Source organism: Ictidomys tridecemlineatus, chromosome 15 (assembly GCF_052094955.1).
Source record: "Ictidomys tridecemlineatus isolate mIctTri1 chromosome 15, mIctTri1.hap1, whole genome shotgun sequence".
NCBI lineage: Eukaryota > Metazoa > Chordata > Mammalia > Rodentia > Sciuridae > Ictidomys > Ictidomys tridecemlineatus.
In genome coordinates, this window is record NC_135491.1 from 15,164,240 (window position 1) to 15,185,541 (window position 21,302).

Here is a 21,302-nt window from a genome sequence, read left to right on the forward strand (position 1 = left end):
CTCAAAAGTCCAGAAGCTGATAATGAGCCCTATTACTCGGATTTGGCTGTTGTGCAGATCTTGACCTTCCGCGTGATTTTATTTCTGCTCTAACCTTGACCGTCTGTCTTTCCTGTAACGTTTTCATGCAAACCCCAGCCATCTGCCATTGTACCCACAGATGCTTAGCTACACATTTCCATTCAGAAAAGCAAGTCTGTCTGACAGTCCAGAAAACACTGCCATATCCCTCGTGACAGAATTAACAATTTCTTTAATTTCCTGATCAACTTTCTCTGGCTATTGCAAAAACTGCTTTGCATTCAGATGGTACTGTTGAGATCAGGGACCCAGGAGGGTCCACATGCTGCATTTGGCAGGCAAGTCTTATAGCCATTTTTTCTTTTTCTTTTTAGGTTTTTTAAATGTAAATTTGTTTTTATTTATATATGACAGCAGAATGCATTACAATTCTTATTACCCATATAGAGCACAATTTTTCATATCTCTAGTTGTATACATAGTATACTCACACTAATTCGTGTCTTCATATATGTTCTTTTGATAGTAATGATTATCACATTCATTAATAACCCCCTACTCCCCCTTCCCCTCCAACCCCTCTGCCCTATCTAGAGTTCGTCTATTCCTCCCATGCTCCTGCTCCCTATCCCACTATGAATCAGCCTCCTTATATCAAAGAAAACATTAGGCATTTGTTTTTTTGGGATTGGCTAACTTCACTTAGCATTATCTTCTCTAACTCTACCTGCAAATGCCATGATTTTATTCTCTTTTATTGCTGAGTAATATTCTATTGTGTATATATGCCATTTTTTTTATCCATTCATCTATTGAAGGGCATCTAGGTTGGCTCCACAGTTTAGCTATTGCGAATTGAGCTGCTATAAACATTGATGTGGCTGTTTCCCTGTAATATGCTGTTTTTAAGTCCTTTGGGTATAGACAGAGGAGAGGGACAGCTGGGTCAAATGGGGGTTCCATTCCCAATTTTCCAAGGAATCTCCATACAGCTTTCCAGATTGGCTGCATCAATTTGCAGTCCCACCAGCAGTATATCAGTGTACCTTTTTCCCCATATCCTCGCCAACACTTATTGTTGTTTGTATGCATAATAGCTGCCATTCTGACAGAAGTGAGATGAAATCTTAGAGTGGTTTTGATTTGCATTTCTCTCATTGCTAGTGATGATGAACAATTTTAGACATTTTCATCTTTTCTTTTTTAGTGTGATTTACTTGCTGGAGAAACTGGGTCATTTGTTCTGTGATTTTTTTTTTTTTTTTTTTACATTTTGGCTTTGGCTGGTCACTTCCTTGTGGTGTCAGTGAACTTGTTCCTTTGTACCCACACTTCCTATAGTGGTTATAGATTCAAGTCCCAGTGTCCCTTTTTCCCAGCTAATACCAAGCAGTTAACTCTCGCCCTTAAAACCTTGCTGGAGTTGACCCCCAGCAGTCATCCCTCCTCTGCCTCCTTCCGCTGCCAGAAACTCGTAAAGAATGGCTGGTATCAGCAGAGGAGGCTGAGGCAGGAGGATTTCAAATTCAAAGGCAGCCTCAGCAACTTAATGAGATCCTAAGCAGCTCAGTGGGACCCTGTCTCTAAATAAAAATAAATATATAAATAAAAAGGGTTGGGGTGTAGCTTGGTGATTAAGGGGCCCTGGCTCAATCCCTGGTACCAAAAAAAAGGAATGGCTAGTACTCTCTCTGATACCTCACCTCCTGTCCCTCTCAAGCCCCCTGCATAAGGCTATGGCTTCACCTTACTAAAACTGCCTGTCAAGGTGATCTCCGTTTTTCTAAGCCAGTGGCCAATTCTCAGTGGTCACCTTCCTTGACCAGTCACCTTCTGTTAGGATCATACGCTGTGGGTGCCCACGGTGCTGAACCGAGAATGATCATGTTCATACCTGGAGGACTCCCACCCACACTCCATCGGAATTCTGCCTTTCCGGGCTTTGCTCTCTAATATGAAAGTGCTGCTGTCACTCTCCCTTGACCCGTCTCATGTCCTCCACGGGGCGGGCGGGGAGAGGGCCAGGGTGGGCGGGGCTGCTCACCGTGTCCAGCGAGGCAGCCGCCCGCATGTCAGGAAGGAACCCCACATCCAGCACATGCAGCAGGAAGTCCTGGTTCTCGATGCCGTACACGCGGTCCAGGAAGAGCACCATGGATGCCTTGTGGTCCGGCACAAAGGATGCTGACATCTTGGGCTGTACCAGTGCCCCGTCTACCGGCAAGGGGGGTGGGGAGTGTCAGGATGCCTGTGGGACCCACTGGCCCCCTCCCCAGCATCTTGCTCTGGCCAGGCCCTGGCCCCTCCTACCTTTGCCCAGGGTGGGGATCTGCAGGGGGAGGCTGATGATGCCCACGAGGTCGTCCAAAGGCACGAGGGAGCGTAGGATGGCGCGGATCCTCAGGGCCTCGCCCTTGCCGGCTTGGATTAGCTGGTGGGGGGGGGGCGGGGGGAGGGGCATGTTACCCAGCCCCCGTTCTCCTTTCCACCCCTTCCTGCCACACTGATGGGTACCACAGGTCTCCCAGTCAAGGGACTAACTCAGTTCCCTACCCTCCACCTGCGCTTCCTCATCCCTCCCCTGTCCGCTCCATGAGATCGGGGCCTGGGACAGTGTAGTGTACTGTCCATGACCACCCACATGATGAGAGTTCAATCAAGGTCACCAATGTCTGAATGCAGAAGTTCAAGGCGGCTGTGCATGCCCGTCCGTCCCCTCCCATCTGTCCCATCCCAACCTTCCGGGTCTCACATGCATCTCTGGTGCACAGCGTCCCAGCAGGTCAATCAGGGCGGCATAGAAGGACATAATGGCATGTCCCAGGTGCACGCGGTTTTCTTCAGGAGGCTCCTCCCCGAAGCTGTCGTAGGGGGTGGGTGTGAGGGAGGCGGCAGGGGCACAGGGAGGGTGGGCTGTCCCGCTGGGGAGGGGAGCAGGACACTCACTGCTCACGGCGACGGTCCCTGCGGACACCTGGCCCATCCCGTGCAGGATCCTCGGAGATGCGGATGGCCTCTTCGATGGCGGCCAGCAGCCCTGAGCCACCCTCACCCCGCAGGGCGGGCCCAAAGCACTCGGGCTTGCGGATGAGAAGGCGCACCACCACGTTGGCGTTCTCCTCCACGCTCTCACCTGGCACGTGGCAGGGTCAGGAGGACCCATGAGCCATTGCCCAGGACCCCACGCAGCCCCAGGACCCCACGTGGCCCCAGGACCTGACACCCCCAGGGGTGATGCCAGGTCGGCCCAGAACCTCTTGGAAGGATCCCTGCCCAGGCCAGGCCCCAGGCGCAGGGTGGGGCTGTCACCCTGAGGGAGGCTTTGGTCAGAGGCCCCATGACTCCCACCGGCCACTGCCATCCCCTGCCTCACCATTGACGAAGACGGCGAAGCGCAGGAAGTCCAGGTAGCGCTCACCGCCGCAGGGGTTCCAGCCGATGTCCGGGTACCCTTTGGCCAAGAGCATGGGACAGCTTTGGAGGCCACAGCCTGCCAGGTAGGACACGACCTGGGGGGCAGGAAGGAGATTCAGCCAGAGCCACCCCCTCTTCCCTAGGGCTCAGTCTGCCAGCCCTGAGCTCCCCAGCCCTGTGATCTCTGGATCCCTGAGCAGACTAAGCCTGGTCCCACCCACCTTCGTCTCTAGGCCACTGCAGCAGCCTGTCCTCCCCCTTCCTCTCTTCTCAGTTTGTTCCTCACACACACCTATCAACACTTGAGTCAGGTCATGTCCCTCCTCTGCTCAGATTCTTGACCTATCCTAAATGATTCATTTAGGATAGAAACCAGAGTCCTTGATCCCACACAACTTCCTACTACTCGTCCCTCACTGCCTCTGCGCCAAAGGCACTGGTCTCTCTGCTATTCCATAAATTCTCGAGGCTCACTCCTGCCTCAGGGCCTTTGCACTAACTGTTCCCTCTGCCTGGAAAGCTCTTCCCCCTAATATCCATATGACCCCTCACTTCCTGAGCTTTACTCAAATGTCATTTTCTCAACGGGACATTCTCTGACTACTCTAACCTAAACTCAGACATGTGACCCATGATATTTCTCTCCTTTGCTTGCTTTCTTTCTCTTCTTAACATCTGTTCTAGCTAACACACTACATGTTATTCCTACAGCATTCATATTACCCATCCTCCCAAATAGAAGGTTGGCTACTCGGGAGCAGGAATCAATCTACCTACCTTCCTTCCTCTCTCTCTCTCTCTCTCTCTCTCTCTCTCTCTCTCTCTGCATATCAAGAATTGAACCCAGAGATGCTTAACCACTAAACCACACCCCAGCCATTTACTTACTTATTTATTTATATGATTTATATGCCAGGGACTGAACCCACGGTTGCTTAATCACTGAGCCACATCCCCAGCCCTTTTTCAATGTTTTATTTTGAGACAGGATCTCAGGAAGTCCTTAGGGCCTTGCTAAGGCATGCTTCAGACTTGCAATCCTCCTGCCTCAGCCTCCTGAGTTCCTGAGATTATAAGTGTGCACCACCACGCCCAGCCCCTTTTTGTTTATTTTGAGGCAAGGTCTTGCTCCGTTGCCTGGGTCCTTGATAAATTGCCAGGGCTGGGGGACAGATTTTTGTACTATCACTGCTATGGCCTTGGACAGGCCCCGACATACAGTGGTGCACAAGAAATGGTAACTGGATAAACAGCCGCTAACCATTACTGGTCATGGTGTTTAGTTCGTTTGTTTTGAGAAAGGGGGTCTCTCAGCCACCAGGCCCGGCCTGAGCGCTGTTTTATAAATGATCTATAAATCATCTCACTTAACCCTCAAAACAACTCTATGAGCTCGTTTCTACCACTGTGTGCACTGTGGAGATGAGGTGGCAGAGGGCCGAAGGAGCTGTCACTTGTCCAAGGCCTCTCAGCAAGGGAACTAGGAAGCTGAACCCAACATGATGAGCTCCAGAGCAAATGTTCACCCCCCTGCACATAGAAGCGGAGGCACAGAGGGCACGACACTCAGAGGCCACCGGCCAGGCAGCATAGAGCATGGACGTGCTGCAGCCCCGCAGCCCCCAGGAGTGACCACGGGTGCTGTTCTCTCCCTGGAAGTTATTCCCGTCTGATTCAGCCATGGACAGTCTAGAATGTTCCCCGCGGGGGCCCCTAACCAGCAGCTGTCCCACACTGCCCGGCCTCCCCTCTGCACCTTTTCCAGGTCCTGCTCCTGCAACGCCAAGGCCAGTTCATTGTTGTCAATGACGGAGGCGGCGGCCACGTCGAGGGGCGTGGAGCCCTGCATGCCTGTGGAGCGAGAGGTGGTGAGAACACTCTCAGAGGCACGCGGCTACCTGTCTCACTCCTGAGTGTGTCACTCCTCCTTTCCCAGGCGGGACCAGAGGCCTTGTCTCATCTGTGGTTCCCCGTCCCAGCCCTGGCCACTCCAGCAGTTGCTGTCTAAGCTGGGACCGGCTTCCTTGATGCACCGTGAGCCCAGGGAAGGCCATGCAGGGCTGCCTGGGTCACTATGTGTCCCTGTCCTACTCATCACAGGGAGGGTTGAGAGTGGGTTTGTTGAATGACTGAGTGAGTGTGTGAGCTGGCAGAGAGGGGCAGCCTGGATGGGTTCTGGGGGCGGGTCCTTCCTTGGCCCAGGGGTCTCTCACCCAGGCCAATGCCGCTGTTCTCCAGCAGGTAGCTCAGGTGGTCGAACATGGAGCGCTGGTTCTGCCGGCTGATGCGGCAGAAGTAGCAGAGGAAGCGGCAGCAGCTTGTCACCATCTTGGGGAATCGGATCTCCTGGGACAGGCAGGTGGGCTGTGGTCAGTGCCTGCCTTCTGCGGCCCCCTCCCCTCAGCTTTCCAGCCCAGTCAGGCCCTTACCTTGGACTCACCACCCCCAAGGACGTTCACCATGACCTCCATCACCGTCTCGTGCATGCCCAGGGCCCTCATCAGGTTCGGGTGTTGGTAGAAGACTTTGTTGTTCATGATGTTCCTGTGGACGGATCAGAGTGCGTGGAGTCACCAAGGGCTGAGTCACCGAGTCCAGGCAGAGCCACTGCCACCAACATGGTATCAGTCAGCACCTACTGGCCTCTGCCCCCTCCAGATCTGCTCGTGTTCATTCTTACATCCTCTTTAGGAGGCAGGAACTGGGTCCCTATTTCACATGTGAGGAAACTGAGGCACGTGTCCAGGGTGGGCTCTCCCAGAGTGGAGTTTTTTTTGAACCAAGGATTGAACCCAGGGGTGCTTAACCACTGAACCACATTCCCAGCCCTTTTTTTAATATTTTATTTTGAGACAAGGTCTTGCTGAGTTGCTTAGGGACTTGCTGAGGCTGGATTTGAACTTGCAACCCTCCTGCCTCAGCATGGAGGGATCACAGGCCTGAGCCACCACATGGGGCTTCAGAGAGCAGACCTCTGTCGCGTTGCCCACTGTGTTCCTAACGCCTGGGAAGGGCCCAGACACGGCGAGTGCTAGATAAGACTTTCTGAGTGGAGGAATGAGACTGCGACACTCAGTGCTCAACACCACGCCACGATCTGCAGCAGCAGCACGAGCCCCCGAAGCCACACCACCTCTCAAGGGGGTAGGTGTGGCCCTTCCCTATGTCACAGATGAGGAAACCGAAGCTCCAGTTGGCAGACCTTGGGCCCAGAGTCACGTGATGGGGGGGCTGTTCCCGGGGTAGGTGGACAGGCCGGACGCTGAGGGAAGGCGACCTCGCTGTACCTACAGACTCTCCCAGGGGGCCCGGCTGGAGAAGGAGGCTCCCCCACCTCAATGGAAAGGTGCCCAGCTCAGTCGGGGTGCCTCACCCAATGCTCTGGATCATGAGGTTCTCCTCCTGGGGGCCCATCTGCACGATGAGCAGCGAGCGGATCTGGCCGAGGCACTCCAGCAGGCTCATGGTGTCCTCCACGGAGGACGGCGAGATGGTGTAGGCCCGGGGCAGGGCCCGCAGCAGCTCGCCCAGCCCGTCGTACTGCCGGTGCAGGAGGCTGAACATGGCCCGGACCAGCTCGGGGCTCTGCACAAAGTCCTCCTGGGCCCAGCGCACCACCATGTGGGACACCAGCTCTTGCAGGGACCCTGGGAAGTGGAGACAAGCACCCGAACGCTGTACCGGGGCCTGGGGCCAGGACGGGCAGGAGAGACCCCTCTTCCCAGAGGCTTCTCCGTTGCTAACAGTCCCCTTCTTCCACCTGCCAGGAGCATGTCACCAATGTCACCACGTCCTGGCACTGAAGCGAAGTGTCTGTTCAGGACCTGTGATGTGTGGTCCCACTTCCTGCCCCTGGCCCTATCTGATCTGGCCCTGTGACTTCCCTGCCCTCAGGGCTCACCACGGCCCCTGGTTCCCTCTGCTCCAGTCACACGGCCTCTAACTGCACCAAGCTCGCCCCTGCCCCAGAGCCTTGGCACTGGCCGTTCCCTCTGTGCCAGTCATCCTTCCCCAGGTCCTCCCGTGCCCTGCTCCCTCACACGGACCCCTCCATCTTCAGCCTCTCCTGCCTCTCAGATTGATTTGCGTTCTTAGTCTTGATGACCACCTAACACCGATACATCCCTATCTGTCTGTTATAATACTCTAAACCCCCTGGGGACAGGGACTCTGACTTCCTCCCCACCGCCCAGCCCTGCTGACAGTGCCTGGCCCAGAGCTGATCCAAAAGAGTTTCTTAAATGTCAAAGGATAACGTGTGGTGACACACGCCTGTAATCCCAGCGGCTTGGGAGGCTGAGACAGGAGGATCTCGAGTTCAAAGCCAGCCTCAGCAACAGTGAGGTGCTAAGCAACTCAGTGAGACCCTCTCTCTAAATAAAATGCAAAATAGGGCTGGGGGTGTGCTCATTAGACGTGGCTGATCCACAGCTCGCATAATGGCACCTTGGCCCAACATGTATCCTAACGGCTTTTCTGATTCCTTCACCAGGGAAATCATCTCACCACAAGAGGAAGGAAAATCAAAAGCCACAGGGACACAGAAGCCTAGTGGCCACCATCCCAAGGCTGGCGCAGCCCTCTACTCTGGCCGGCTGTCCCTCTGTCCCTCGCACTGGGCAGCACCCAGGGGCAGGCCGCAGCCCCCACAGCCAGCCACAGCTCCAGCTGACAGCCGCTCCCACCCAGCCCTTCTTGTCTCGCTCCTGCCCATCCTGGCCTCCTGCATCCCCCTGTGCCCTGCGAGGAGACAGGATCCCATGCACAGGGCTGCCCCCACTCCCGCCCCCTCCGTCCCTCATCCTCACGAGGTTTATGCTCCTCCTGCGGCTCCTCCTCAGATTTTTCTTCCTTCTTCTTCACCAGCCGCACCTTCTCCAACAGGCTCATGAGGCGGCTGCCCAGGGTGGTCTCTTCCTCTGGTTCCTCCTCCTCCCCTTCCAGCTGAATTCCTGAACGTGCACAACAGGGGAGGGAATGTCCCTCAGCGGTTTGCTTGGGCCCTTCGTCATTGATCCACCCACTGGGCCACACATCTCTTCCTCTGCAGCACTCAGGAGTTTCCCATTTACTTCTTTTTTTTTTTTTTTAAACTTATTTATTTATTTTTTTAGTTCTCGGCGGACACAACATCTTTGTTGGTATGTGGTGCTGAGGATCGAACCCGAGCCGCACACATGCCAGACGAGCACGCTACCGCTTGAGCCACATCCCCAGCCCCTCCCATTTACTTCTTAATATATTCATTTATTGACTCTATGAAGCATTTGCCATCTAAATTGGCTGTGGCAAATATGTTCAAAGAACTAAAAATATCTGAAGAACTAAAGGGATACACGATGACAGTAACCCACCCAGTAGGGTACTAACCAAGAGCTAAATAACATTTAAAAAGAAACATGAAGACATTTAGGAGCTGAAAACTACACTAACTTCACAATTATGCTTCAATTAAAGCGTTTTAATTTAAAAAAGAAAAAATGGAAAGTTCAATAACTGAAATTTTAAAAATCACTAGAGAGGCTGGTGGTGGTGGTGGTGGTGGTGCACACCCCAAATCCCAGTGGCTTGGGAGGCTGAGGCAGGAGGATGGAGAGTTCAAAGGCAGCCTCAGCAACTCAGCAAGACCCTAGCAACTCAGCGAGACCCTGTCTCTAAATAAAATATTAGAAAGGGCTGGGGATGCGGCTCAGTGGTAAAGTGCCCCTGGGTTCAATCCTCAGTAGCAAAAACGAAAAAAAAAAAAAAAAAAAAAAAACACTAGAGAGGTTCAACAGCTTATTTAAACTGGTAGGAGAAAGAAACTGTGGAGTTGAAGGTAGGACATAGAGAGTCTCCAGTCTAAAGAACAGAAAAATCAAAGAACCTCAGAGACCTGTGGGCCATCCTCAAGCATGCCAGTATACTCAGGGTGAGAGTTCCAGAAGGAGAGGAGAGAAAGGGCAAAAAAATATTTAAGGGCTGGGGTTGTGGCTCAGCAGTAGAGCGCTTGCCTAGCACGTACAAGGCCCTGGGTTCCATCCTTAGCACCGTATAAAATTAAATAAATAAAATAAAGATATTGTATCCAATTAAAACTAAAAAATAAATATTCTTTAAAAAAATATTTGATATTTGAAGAAATAATTGCATAAAACTTTCCCATTGTGATGAAATATATTAGTCTCTACATCCAAGAAACTCAACAAACTCCAAATGGGATAAACTCAGAATGACATGTCACACCTAGACATGTCATAAGCAAACTGTTGAAAGGCAAAGACAAAGAGAAAATCTTGACGATCAGCCAGAGGAAAATGACTCATCATGTTCAAGAGACTCTCAATAAGACAATGTGCTGCTTTATCATCAGAATAACAGAGGTTGTCCGTCTGTCCCTCCAGCCAGCTCTCCATCCACTCTCAATTAGCCCTCCATCTATTTTGCTAGCCAGCCATCCACCCTTTCACCCATTTATTCATCCCTCCATCCCTCTATCCACCAGTTCACACTCCTGTCTACTCACCACCTATTCATCCTCATCCCCGTTCACCCAGATACTCACAGAAGCACACCCTCCACGCATGGCCAGTCTGCTCCCCGGTACATTCATGCATTCATGCAACCCATAGTTATCTAACACCGACTCATCTGAGGTCAAGAAATCTTAGAGAAACTTCAGGAGAAGTCTCATGAGAAAGCCTGGGGAAAGGGCTCCCTGTCCCCTCTCCTCACCGCAGTGCGCCAGCAGGTCTTGGTGGAAGTCAAGCAGATCCTGTCGGATCTCTTCAGGGAGGGGACAATCTTCCTCGTCTGCACCATCTTTGAACTGCAATAGCATGTTGATCTAGGGGAAGGTCAAAGGTCAGAAGGAGAGGTCAGAGACCGCAGAGGAAGAACTCTGAGGTCAAGGATCAAAGATTCCATTCTAAGTCCCTGTCCAAGATAATGAGCCAAAGCGTGAGTTGGTGAAGAACAGCTGGGAGACAGGGGCCAGGGGTCTGGAAGGGGTCAGGGTCAGTCAGGTGACTCCCAGGTCAGGCTGGCTCACAGAGGGATAAAGAGAACATCAATAGGTTCAGAGGTCAAGCACCAGTTTGGAGATTGAGGAACCTCGTGGTCCGTGAGGGGAGAGGTCAGGGCTGGGAGTTAGACAGTAAGACAGAGGACGTCGGGGGCAGAGGACCTGCTCCTGGGGCGGGGAGCGGAACTCGCGGGTGCGCCTTGCAGTCTCGGCGGCAGTCATGGTGAAGGCCTTCATGAGGTGGCCATAGCGGTCCCGCTGGTTGGCCTGGAGCTTGTCCACGTAGCGCTCTGCAAAGGCGGCCAGGGACTCCACGCGGTGCTGCAGCTCTTGGTCACAGAAATACTCCAGGAGGTGGCACATCTGGGGGAGGACAGTCATGAGATCATCGGGACTTCCTGAAACTTTTGTTGCTTCTTCCCCGTTCCCTGACCCTGCCACAGTCCAGCCACGGTCCAGCCACCACCATCTCCTGCTCGGGTCTGAAGCCAGCCTCCTCCGAGGTCTCCTCTCACGTGGCACCAGAGAGATCATTCCAGGCCAGCACCCCCCCCCCCGGACTGCTTTCTGCAGGTGCAAAGTCCCCCAGTGCCTCGGGACACAGTGCAGACTCGAGCTCCTCCAGACCCTGGATCTTCCATCCAGGCAGATGGAGGCGGGAGACGGGCGAGCAGCCCACCTGTAACTTCACGGATTCCGGCAGCTTCATCTGCAGCAGGCCCTCCTCCAGGTCTTCCTCCTTCTCCCCCTCTGCTGCCTCCTCTTCCTCTTTTTCCTCATCTTCCTTCTCCTGTGCCTCTTCCTCCTCATCCTCCTCCTTCTCCTCCTCATCCTCCTCTTCCTCCTCCTCTTCCTCCTCCTCCTCTTCCTCTTCCTCCTCAGTGAACACTTCAGGCTCAATCATCTTCAAGATCTGCTTCACATCCTCATCACTGAAGACTCCCATCACCTGCAGGACACATTCTGAGTTCTTCACTATGGCCTGAAAGGCCTCCGTGACCAGTCCCCAGCCTCGCTCCCCAGCCCTGCTCCCCAGCCCCGCTCCTCCTGCCATATGCCAGGTTCTTTCCCACATGGCTGATGTGATTCATCCCATAGAAGGAAATGGCCTCCCTCCTTGTCACTGACCTCACTGAATTCCTCCAGTTCACACCTGTGCTTCGCCCACATGGCCCAGACCACATCAGCAAATGTGAGCACCTCTCCCTTCACAGTTCAATGTCCTTTCTCCCAAGCCTGAACACATGTGGCTCTGGGGCACCCTACACCTGACACAGGCCCACACAGCTCCCAGAACATGCCACATCACTCTCAGTCAACTCCATAAAGATGCTTCTAGACTGAAGTATGGAAGGAAAGATAGAAGGTAGATTAAAGGGAAGAAGAATGGTGAGAGAGAAGGGGGGAAAGAGGGAGGACGGGGTGGCTGGTGGGTGAATGGACAGCTTGAATAGCAGAGGTCTGGAGGGGAGATGAGGGAATGGATCGTGATGGAGAGATGAAGGGGATGGTGTAGGCAGAGAGGGTGGGTGGGTGGGTGACAGTAAAAATGATGCACAGGTGAGCAGGTAAGTGGACGGGATGGTAGATACAGGAGCAAGTCAACCAAGGCACGGGGAAACAGTGCAAATCGCTATGGGAGCAGGTGGGCTAGATGGGTGGCCTTATGTGTGGATGGAGGAGGCTTGCGCACGAAAAGTTGGATGGATGGCTACTTGGATGAACAGTTCTGTGAGTTTAGGAGTAAAGGAGTACATGAAATAAAACCTGAATAGAGGGATGGAGAATGGTGGGTGGACAGGTAGGTGAATTGGTGTAGATGGCTGGATGTATTTATGAGTACATGGATGGGTGGGTTTACATACATATGGATGAACAGGTGCAGAGATTAATGGAAAGGTAGAGGAAAGGTGGAGGATGGATGGACCTGTGAGTGCGCATATAGCTGGATACACAGGTGAAGGGAAGCTGATGTTGGATATATGAAAGGAAACATATATTAATAATAAATGGGCAGATAAGTGGATGGTGAAGGGACTGATGTGTGAATGAAGGGAAGGAAGGATGAGCAAACACAGAAAGCTGGAAAGGTGGATAGTGGATGGAAGGATATATGGTGGAGAAGAAAGGAAAGACAGACTTTGTGTGGGAAGATGAGGGCATATGAATGAATGGATGGATGAGAGGATAGAAAGGTGAGCGGAGGGTGGACGGATTGATGGATAAATGACAGTTGGGTGGAGGAATGGGAAGAAGAAAGGTGAATAAACAGATGAACAGAAGACAGATGAGTGGATGGTAGGCAAAGTGCGTGGCGGATGGGTAGGTGACGGCAGGCTAAGCTGAAAGGTGGGTGGAGGTACAGATGGAGAGACCAAAGGGTGGGAACTGATTCTCGGATACATGCATACATAGGAGGGAACTGATTAGCGGATGGATGGGTTATTTTCAAAGTGAAGAACGGGGGGAAGGAAGCCATTACCAGCAGAGTGGACACGAGCTTGAGCACGGGCACGAACTGGAACTCCACCGAGCCCCCGACGGGGTCGCGCGCGTGCTGCCCTCCATCGCGCACAGCCTCCCCCAGCATTCTCAGCGCCTTGTCCCGCAGGGCCTCCAGGGGGATGGCGGGGCTGAGGCGGGCGGGGGCTTCGGTGACCCCAGCAGCTGGCAGGGCCGCCACAAAACAAGGTGGGGAGAAATGATGTGGGGGCCTTAGGGAGGTCGTGACTCCAACCCCAGGCAGTCCGTGGCGCCGGGGACCATCTTCTGCGCTCCTCCCTGGTGGGAAGAGCGTGATGGCGCGGGTCTCAGGCGTCAGGGGAACGATGTATTCAGAAAGCATGGAGCGCCGGCTGCGGCAGGCACTTTCCAAGTGGATGCTGATGAGGAGGTCATAGTAGCCCGCACGCAGAGGACCAGGCAGGTGAGCATCCTCCAGCGCGTGCAGCAGCTGCGCCTGGTCCACGTGGCTGCACAGAGCATGCGCCACGCGGTTGTTGCCCAGGGCGCACACAGCGCGGTACAGGGAGAGGGTGTGCGAGTGGAAGCGCTGCAGGTCCAGGCGCTCGGACAGCTCCAGGATGTCCATGCACCTGCGGGAGACCGGAGGGCCACAGACAGGGACAGAACCACAGAGGAGGTGGCAGACAGACACAGACCAGAGAGAGGCAGAGATGCTTTAGCAGTAAATCCCCTGTCCTGCAAGTCAGGGCTCCATGGGGGCTTTGGAGCAAAGTCTAGGAGTTTTCCAATGGTCTTGGGAGTTCCTAAGGGGTCTGGGACACCCTGGGAGGTCTAAGACTCTAAGTTTTCTGAGAATCCAGAGAGGTTCTGGTGACCCTCAAATGTATCTGGGATCCCTAGATTGGCAAGGTCAAGTCCCCTGGTTATGTTTAAGTGCCACTAGATTGTTAATTAACTTCACCACAGCTGGACACCTGTGGTACATGGGAAGTGCTCAATAAATATTTGGTAAATGAATAAATGGGAAGGGGGCCTGGGGATGGATCTGAGTCCCTCTGGGCAAGTCTGGGCACAACTGAGTTATATATGAGCATTACTAGAATGTCACTGGGTGTGAGAGTCTTGGTGTCATCAGCCTAGAATGCTGCCGATCCACATGCCAGAGATATTTGCCAAATGATGAATTAAGGAAGGAATGAATCATGTCAGAAGCCTCCTGGGGTGAGGCTGGGATCCCTGGCTATGCTCAGAGTCCTTAAGAATGTTTCTAGCCAGGAGCAGCGATGCAGGTCTGTAATCCCAGTGATTCAGGAGGCTGAGGCAGGAGGATTGCAAGTCTGAGGCTGGTCTGGGCAACTTAGTGAAACCCTATCTCAAAATAAAAATAAAAAGAACTGAGGATGGGGCTGGGGTTGTGGTTCAGTGGCAGAGCACTTGCCTAGCACATGTGAGGCACTGGGTTCGATTCTCAGCACCACATATAAATAAATAAAAAATAAATAAAAGTCCATTGACAACTAAGAAAATATTTTTTAAAATAACTGAGGATGTAGCTCAGGTGAAGCACCTCCTGGGTTCAATCCATCCCCAGCATATCTCTCTCTGTCTCTCTCTGTCTCTCTCTGTCTCTCTCTCTCTCTCTCTCTCTCTCTCTGTCTCTCTCTGTCTCTCTCTCTCTCTGTCTCTCTCTCTCTCTCTCTCTCTCACACACACACACACACACACACACACACACACAGACACACCATTCCTGGCATTTGTGTGAACACATCTGTAGTCCTGGGTGTGTCTGGGTCCCCAGAATGGTTTTAGATCTCTGTGGGACGGGTCTAAAGTCTCCCTGGGTGTGGCCAGAGGTCGTGGGGTACATCGGGCCTCTCTGAGTAATGTCCAGTTCTTCTGGGTTGGTCTGGGCTTCCTGTGATAGCTTTGGGGTCCTGTAGTATGGGTCTAGATTCCCTGGGTGGGAGGTGGTCCCCCGAGGTGAGTCTGTGGCTCACAGAATGGGTCCGGGGCTCATAAGGCAGGTCTGGAGCCTCCCGGAGTGTTATTGGGAAGCCTGAGCTGAGTCCGATCCCCCTGCGTGGATGGTCTGGAGCCCCAGAGAAGTGGTAGGAGGAGGCACTGAGCTGGGTCCAGACCCCAGAGGGCTGGCAGCACCTGCCCTGCCCCTGTGCCACCAGCCAGGCCCTGACCTGTTCTCCTCAGGGATGTGGAGAGCCATCATGGTCAGCGGCTCCTGGCACTGCACAGCCCAGCCCAGCCGCTCGCCGGCGCGCCGCATCTCCACCTGCAGGAAGTGGTTGGGCATGCGGCTCCAGGACACGGGCATGAGCATCTGCACCTCCAGCCGCGGCGGGCACTGGGGGGCTGGATTCTTGCGCTCACTCAGGAACATGGCGGCTGACAGTGGCATGATGTTCTGGGGGTACAGAGGCATGCCTGGGTCAGGGTTCCCAGCCCTCCTCAGCCCTCCACCCTACCTCCAGGTGTCCTCCCCACACACCCCACCTCAGCCTGCCCCACGAGTGCCCCCACTCCTGCACTGTCACCTTCTGTTTTCCCAGCTCGAACTGGACCACATTCTGATGGGTGGGCAGGACAAAGACAGCAGGAAATAGCTTCGTGTTGGGCTCCACCTGGCAGGGGATCAGGGGACAAGGTGAGGGTCAGGGATGGGTTGGCCATGTGGAATCTGGACCTCAAATGCTGGGGCCAAGACTGTACAGCCACGCGTGGACATCTGGAGGCTCCCGGTGGCTCTGAGGTCACCCCTGGGACACACCAGCCAGGCCAGCCTCTTCCAGCTCCCCGGGGCCACCTGTCATCTGCATCTTGGTGCACATCAGGCCCCTCCAGGAATGCCTTCCCAGTTTCTCTCTGAGTTTTTCTCCCGAAAAACCCCACCCCCATCCCCAAACAATACCATCTGTGGAGCAGTCTTGCCAAAGCCAAACCTGGATCTAACTGCACCTCTAGACCCAACCCCCAGTTTACAGGAAATACAGGGAACAGGGGAGAATGTTCTAATGAAACCACAGGGACTGGGTCAATGTGCCCCGATGTTAATGTGCACGCGAAACTCCTGGGCTCTCCATGAAATGCAGATTCCGATTCAGCGTGTCTGGGGAGGGGCCTGAGAGTCTGCATATCCAACAAGCTCCCAGTGATGCTGGTCCTGCCTGTCCAGGGACCACACTGGGGGGAGCACAAACAGCCCAATTCCTTCAACCATGCACTTCAAAGGGGAGCAGGTGTGGAAGAGGAAACCGATGTACAAAAAGAAACCCACGGGACTTGGCAACCAATTAAAATACATTGGGCTGGGGCTGTAGCTCAGAGGTAGAGCACTTTCCTGGCATGTGTGAGGCACTGGGTTCGATCCTCAGCACCGCACAAAAATAAATAAATGAAGGTATTGTGTCCATCTACAACTAAAAAACATTTTAAAATATATGATCTTAGCTGAGCATGGTGGCGAACGCCTTTAATCCCAGTGGCTCAGGAAGCTGAGGCAGGAGGATAGCGAGTTCAAAGCCAGCCTTAGCCATGGCGAGATGCTAAGCAACTCAGTGAGACCCTGTCTCTAAATAAAATATAAAATAGGGCTAGGGATGTGGCTTAGTGGTTGAGTGCCCCTGAATTCAATCCCTGGCACCAAATTAAAATATATAAATGTGTGTGTGTGTGTGTGTGTGTGTATAAAATCTTAGATTCCAGTTCAAACAAAGAAGTGGCAAAAAAAAAAAGACATTTTTGAGGTAACCAGAGAAATTTGCACATGGACTGGACATTTGATGGCGGTTAGACACTCCTGGTTTGGGGTTTGGGGGTGATAGTGGTATTGTGGTTATGCATTTAAAAAATAATCCTTATCTTTTAAAGATACGTGCTGAAAAGAGATGAAATTATGTGATGTCTGCAGCTTCCCTCAGAATCCTCCTGTGGGTGTGGAGGAAGTAGGCGTAAAGATGAAGCGAGATTGGCCATGAGGGGGTGGGAGCTGAGCTGTGTGCCAGGGACCTGGCGGTTCGCTGTGCTGTGCCATTTTTGTATATTTCTGAAATTCTCCATTTAACATAAAGTTTTACAAAGCCCACCTTAGCTGAATTAATGGATAGATAGGCGGATAAGTATGTGGTCAAGGCAGTGCAGTAAACATTCATGATCATTTCTGCTGGTGGCTCTGTGGACAGTTCCTGCAGTCCCTTCAGGGTTTCTGTGGGCTTAGAGTACGAGCTTACTTTTTTGCATAATAAAATATTAAAAAGAAAAAGCCCACATTAGGATTCTGGCCCTTCCTCGGGTCCTCCCTGATGGGTGAAAAGGTGGTGACTGGTGTCACCCATGAGGGAATATGGTCCTATCTCCAAGGAAAAGGTTGTACTCTGTCTCCTCCATTCGGGCCCTTGGTTCAACTCGGGTCCTATCTCTGTGGGGTCTGGCCTCGGGGACATACTGAAGGGTGGTCCTGGGATGCTGGAATGGGAGGGACTATGGCCAAGTTGCTGAGGGTTGGACTCACCTGGAAGAAGGTGTTGCTCTCTTTGCCGTTGGCTGTGAAGGTCATTAAGCCAGTGGCCAAGTCCACCAGGCAGCCAATGACCAGGTCTGTATGGCTGATCCGGCCCTGCTGCCCGGGGCTCACAAAGTCCCCGCCCCACACCATGTAGCAGTTGCTGCACTTGAGGCTGGAGGAGACAGGAGCGGTCACTGCAGGGGTCCTCAGCCCAGGGGCTCCCTGAGCTCCCCAAATGCCATAACCTAGAGCCCAGACCCCAAATGGCCATCCCCTGCAGACAGGCCTTGGGCCTCTCGAGCTAGAATTCTTAGGGCTCTTGGGGCTTCCTGGAAGGAGGAGGAAGAGAAGGGAGGCTTCTGAGCTGGGTGCCCAGACTCCACAGCTTCCTCTTGCTAGGGGAGGCCCTCAGGTCCCACAGCCAGGCAGCCCCAGAGCTGGCCACAAGAGCTCTGGCTCCCCCCTGCCTGTTCCCACTCCCACATGACCTCCCGCACCCACGGTACCCCCACCATGCTGACACCTGCTGTGCACGTTGCCTTGCTCATCCCCCATCGTCACCGTCACGGCCCGGACCTTGCTGAGGTCGAAGTTCATGTCGTGCTGATGGTAGTCAGGGGTGACCCAGCCCACCCATACGCAGCTGGGCTCCTGACCAGCGAAGACTCTCACAGAGTAGTAGTACTGGGGACACAAAGAGGGGACCAGAGATCAGGCAGGGTGACAGCACTCCCTGAGCTCTGCTCTGATCTCCTTGGATTCTCAGGGGCCTCTAGGAGTTTAAGAAGTTGCCAGATTCCAGATCGCCTGCATCTGTGTCTCTCTGTTTCCGTGGCTACAGATTTGGAAATCCCTTGGGAATATTTTGTGATATCCCCACATTCGGGTCCCTCCCTGGTTACAGCAAAAGAATACATGGCCCCTGGAGGCACTTCTTTCTCATAACAGATTCCATATTTGGAGGACCCCCAAACTATATTGACATGAATTGTGTATTTTTATTCTCAAGAATATTTTAGGGTGGTTATCAAATATGGCTATTGTGTTTATGTGGGCAATTCCAAATGTTGGGGTCCACAGTCATATTGGTTTAGCCTCTGGATTTTGGGGTGCTGGGAGTTAGAGCATTGTGTCTGATAACTTCACTCTGCTCCCTGCCATTTTCAGGCCACAAGGTGTGTGGATAGAGGGGTTTGAAGGATTCAATCATGTGTGCTGTATTTTGTGGGTGTCTAGTACATACTGGGGTATCCCCAGATATGAGAATTGCAGCACTAAGTTTGGAAACTAGGAGTTTCCATGCTATCTGCGGAGGGGACCCCAAAGTAGAGGGTTCCTGGTGCACACACCGTAGTGGTGTTGAGGATGATCTCAGGGTCATCGCGGTCATCCGCAGGCACCACGTCTCGTGGGAGTCGGGGCAGAGGGGGCGTGGCCGGTGGTTGGGTCATCATGGCGGCCTTCTTGGCCTTGAATAAGAACCTGGTGGTGGGAGGAGAGGAGGCCATGAGAACCAGCTCTCAAGTCCAGCCCCCACCCTCCCACCTCAAAAATCCTGTCCCCCACATCCATCTTAACCACTTGCTGCTTGGGATACCCAAAGCCTCACCCCTAGAGGGCTGGAGGCCCCACTACCCTACATTCTGCCCACTACTTGTGGTGTCTGTCCTGTCACCTACATTTCTGGGAACATGAAGGTCCCCTTTGGGACGTACAATAGTCCTCCTCAATTAGCATTCATTTGTGTTTGGCATAGGCGTGGCACTGTCTTATATGCTGCAAGGCATGAGGAACCCCTGGAGCCCCAGCAGCAGCACCCCCAAACTGATAACCAACAATGCTCTGTCATTTCCCCACACCCCCCAGGGTCAGAACTACCTCCCATTGAAAACCGCTGCCACACAGGAGAAATGGAGGTTTCCTTCCAACTCAATATTTTCTGAGGGTCTCCCTGGAAGTTAGTGTTTTGGGGGTACACTTGAGACACAGAAAGGGTCTCAACTTAGATTTGGGTTGGTGTCCACTGGAGCAGTGGAAACTCTCCCAAGACCCTGGGTTCCCCGGTGTTCATGGCTAAGGACGCCCCTTGGGTGAAGCACTTTGGGGACCACTTTGGGGCCCACTTCGGGGCTCGGGGAGAGGAGAAGTCTGCACACCATGCTGTAGGGCTCCTCGATTTCACATCCTCAGGGAGATTAGAGCATCCCTGGGAAATCACGGGGACCCCGGAACGGGTTAGGATCCCTCAGTGTTCTGGTGGCACTCGGCATACAAGGGGCCACTCTGGAAAACACTGGGGTTCTCAAGTTGGGAATCCCCAGACGAACCCCAAGCCCACCCTGCCCGGGCTCCGCTCACCCTCTCTTCTTGTTCTTCTCTGTGGTAGCGTCTTTCTCATTCTCTGCCCTGGCGGGCTGGGCCTCTCCCCCGGGCTGGGAGGTGCCCCCAGGGGTCCCCTCCTTGGTACTTCCTTCCTTGCCCCCTTCAGCCTCCCCCCAGCGGCCGGCTGAGCGGCGCAGGTTTTCGTAGTCAGGGTCAGGTTCGGCTGCCCGGGCCTCGTCCTCCGCAGGGGGCTGCAGACCAGGGGGTGCCAAGGGGGTGGCCCCTGCCGTGCAGCGGAAGTGCTGGTAGAACTGAACGGGAAGGCTCAGCCGCAGGAAGAGCATCTCCACTAGACTGTTCTGGGAGCCCCAGGTGCGGTGGGTCAGGCGCAGGCAGGGAGGTGTATCCACAGTGCCGTCCATGCGGGCCACCTGGGGGGGGCAGGAAGCACTGAGACAGGCCACTTATCCTATACCTGTGACCTGCAGAGCCAGTTAGGCCTTAGAGGCCTTGTGTAAGAATTATCTAAAGACACCCCTCCTCTGGGCTGATGAAGCTCACCGAAGGGCACAGAACTTGCCCTTGGGTTGCTTTCAACCAACCCTCTGTCACCTTTGCTGGGGACCTTGAATAGTGGCAGCCCAGTCATATCCTGGAGTCACTTGGGAGAACCTTCAAAACCAAGTGGCTCATCCATCTATTCATCCCACAAATATTTACTGAGCATTACTGTGTGCCAGGCCTGTTCGAGGTGCAAGGAATACATTAGCACGTAGAAGAAAACTCTGCCTCCTGGGCTCTTGGGAGAGCACTGGGGGCGAACAACTCGAAAAGGTCAGAATTTTGTAAAGAGTCCCCAGGTAAATTTTTGTTTGTTTTGGTAACACTCAGAACAATGTGTGTGTATTAAGTGTGTGGTATGAGTTCTCAAGCCATCAACACACCTGTGTGCCTGACACCAGGTCAGAACAGAACATGACCAAAGTCCCCAGGAGTCCCTCAGGGCCTCTTGGAGTCACTACCCTCTTAAAGATGGTAAGGGATTCTGATGTGCCTAACTAAGTGGCAGGAGGCCACAGAGGGGCAGAGGCCTGTCCTAGGTGGTCAAGCTGAACTCACAGAGGTTTTCCAGAGACTCCATAAGCCACAGAGGCAGAGTGGGCCTCATCACGGCCAGCTGCAGACTTAGACCTCTGTGTTCCTTGGCAGCCAGGGAACTGACCCCAGAACTGTGCCTACAAGATTCCCTGTGCTGGGCTGGGCTGTGGCTCAGTGGGAGCGCACTTGCCTAACACTGGTGAGGCCCTGGGTTCCATCCTCAGTACCACAGAAAAATAAATAAAATAAAGGTCTTTGTCCATGTACAACTAAAAATATTTTAAAAAATAGATTCCCTGTGGGCTGGGGCTGTAGCGCAGCAGAGGAGCGCTTGCTTAGCACGTGTGAGGCACTGGGTTCAATCCCCAGCACCACATAAAATAAATAAAGGTCTTTTGACAACTAAAAAATATTTTTAAAAAATAGATTCCCTGTTCCCAGATTCTGCAGGGTTGTTTT

General features: G+C 53.3%; 1 protein-coding gene across 1 annotated transcript in view; it reads right to left on the minus strand.

The window, feature by feature from the left end:
* Positions 1 to 21,302, minus strand: part of Ryr1 (ryanodine receptor 1) — a 111,893-nt gene that overhangs the window by 62,377 nt on the left and 28,214 nt on the right. The window contains 20 exon segments of the mRNA XM_078032113.1: positions 2,066 to 2,235; positions 2,332 to 2,452; positions 2,774 to 2,882; positions 2,968 to 3,154; positions 3,395 to 3,530; positions 5,192 to 5,286; positions 5,649 to 5,781; positions 5,865 to 5,979; positions 6,809 to 7,082; positions 8,244 to 8,387; positions 10,150 to 10,261; positions 10,601 to 10,801; positions 11,118 to 11,387; positions 12,921 to 13,533; positions 15,100 to 15,326; positions 15,457 to 15,543; positions 17,430 to 17,595; positions 17,947 to 18,107; positions 18,773 to 18,905; positions 19,782 to 20,176. Of these exon segments, the coding sequence (XP_077888239.1) occupies positions 2,066 to 2,235; positions 2,332 to 2,452; positions 2,774 to 2,882; positions 2,968 to 3,154; positions 3,395 to 3,530; positions 5,192 to 5,286; positions 5,649 to 5,781; positions 5,865 to 5,979; positions 6,809 to 7,082; positions 8,244 to 8,387; positions 10,150 to 10,261; positions 10,601 to 10,801; positions 11,118 to 11,387; positions 12,921 to 13,533; positions 15,100 to 15,326; positions 15,457 to 15,543; positions 17,430 to 17,595; positions 17,947 to 18,107; positions 18,773 to 18,905; positions 19,782 to 20,176 (3,849 nt within the window).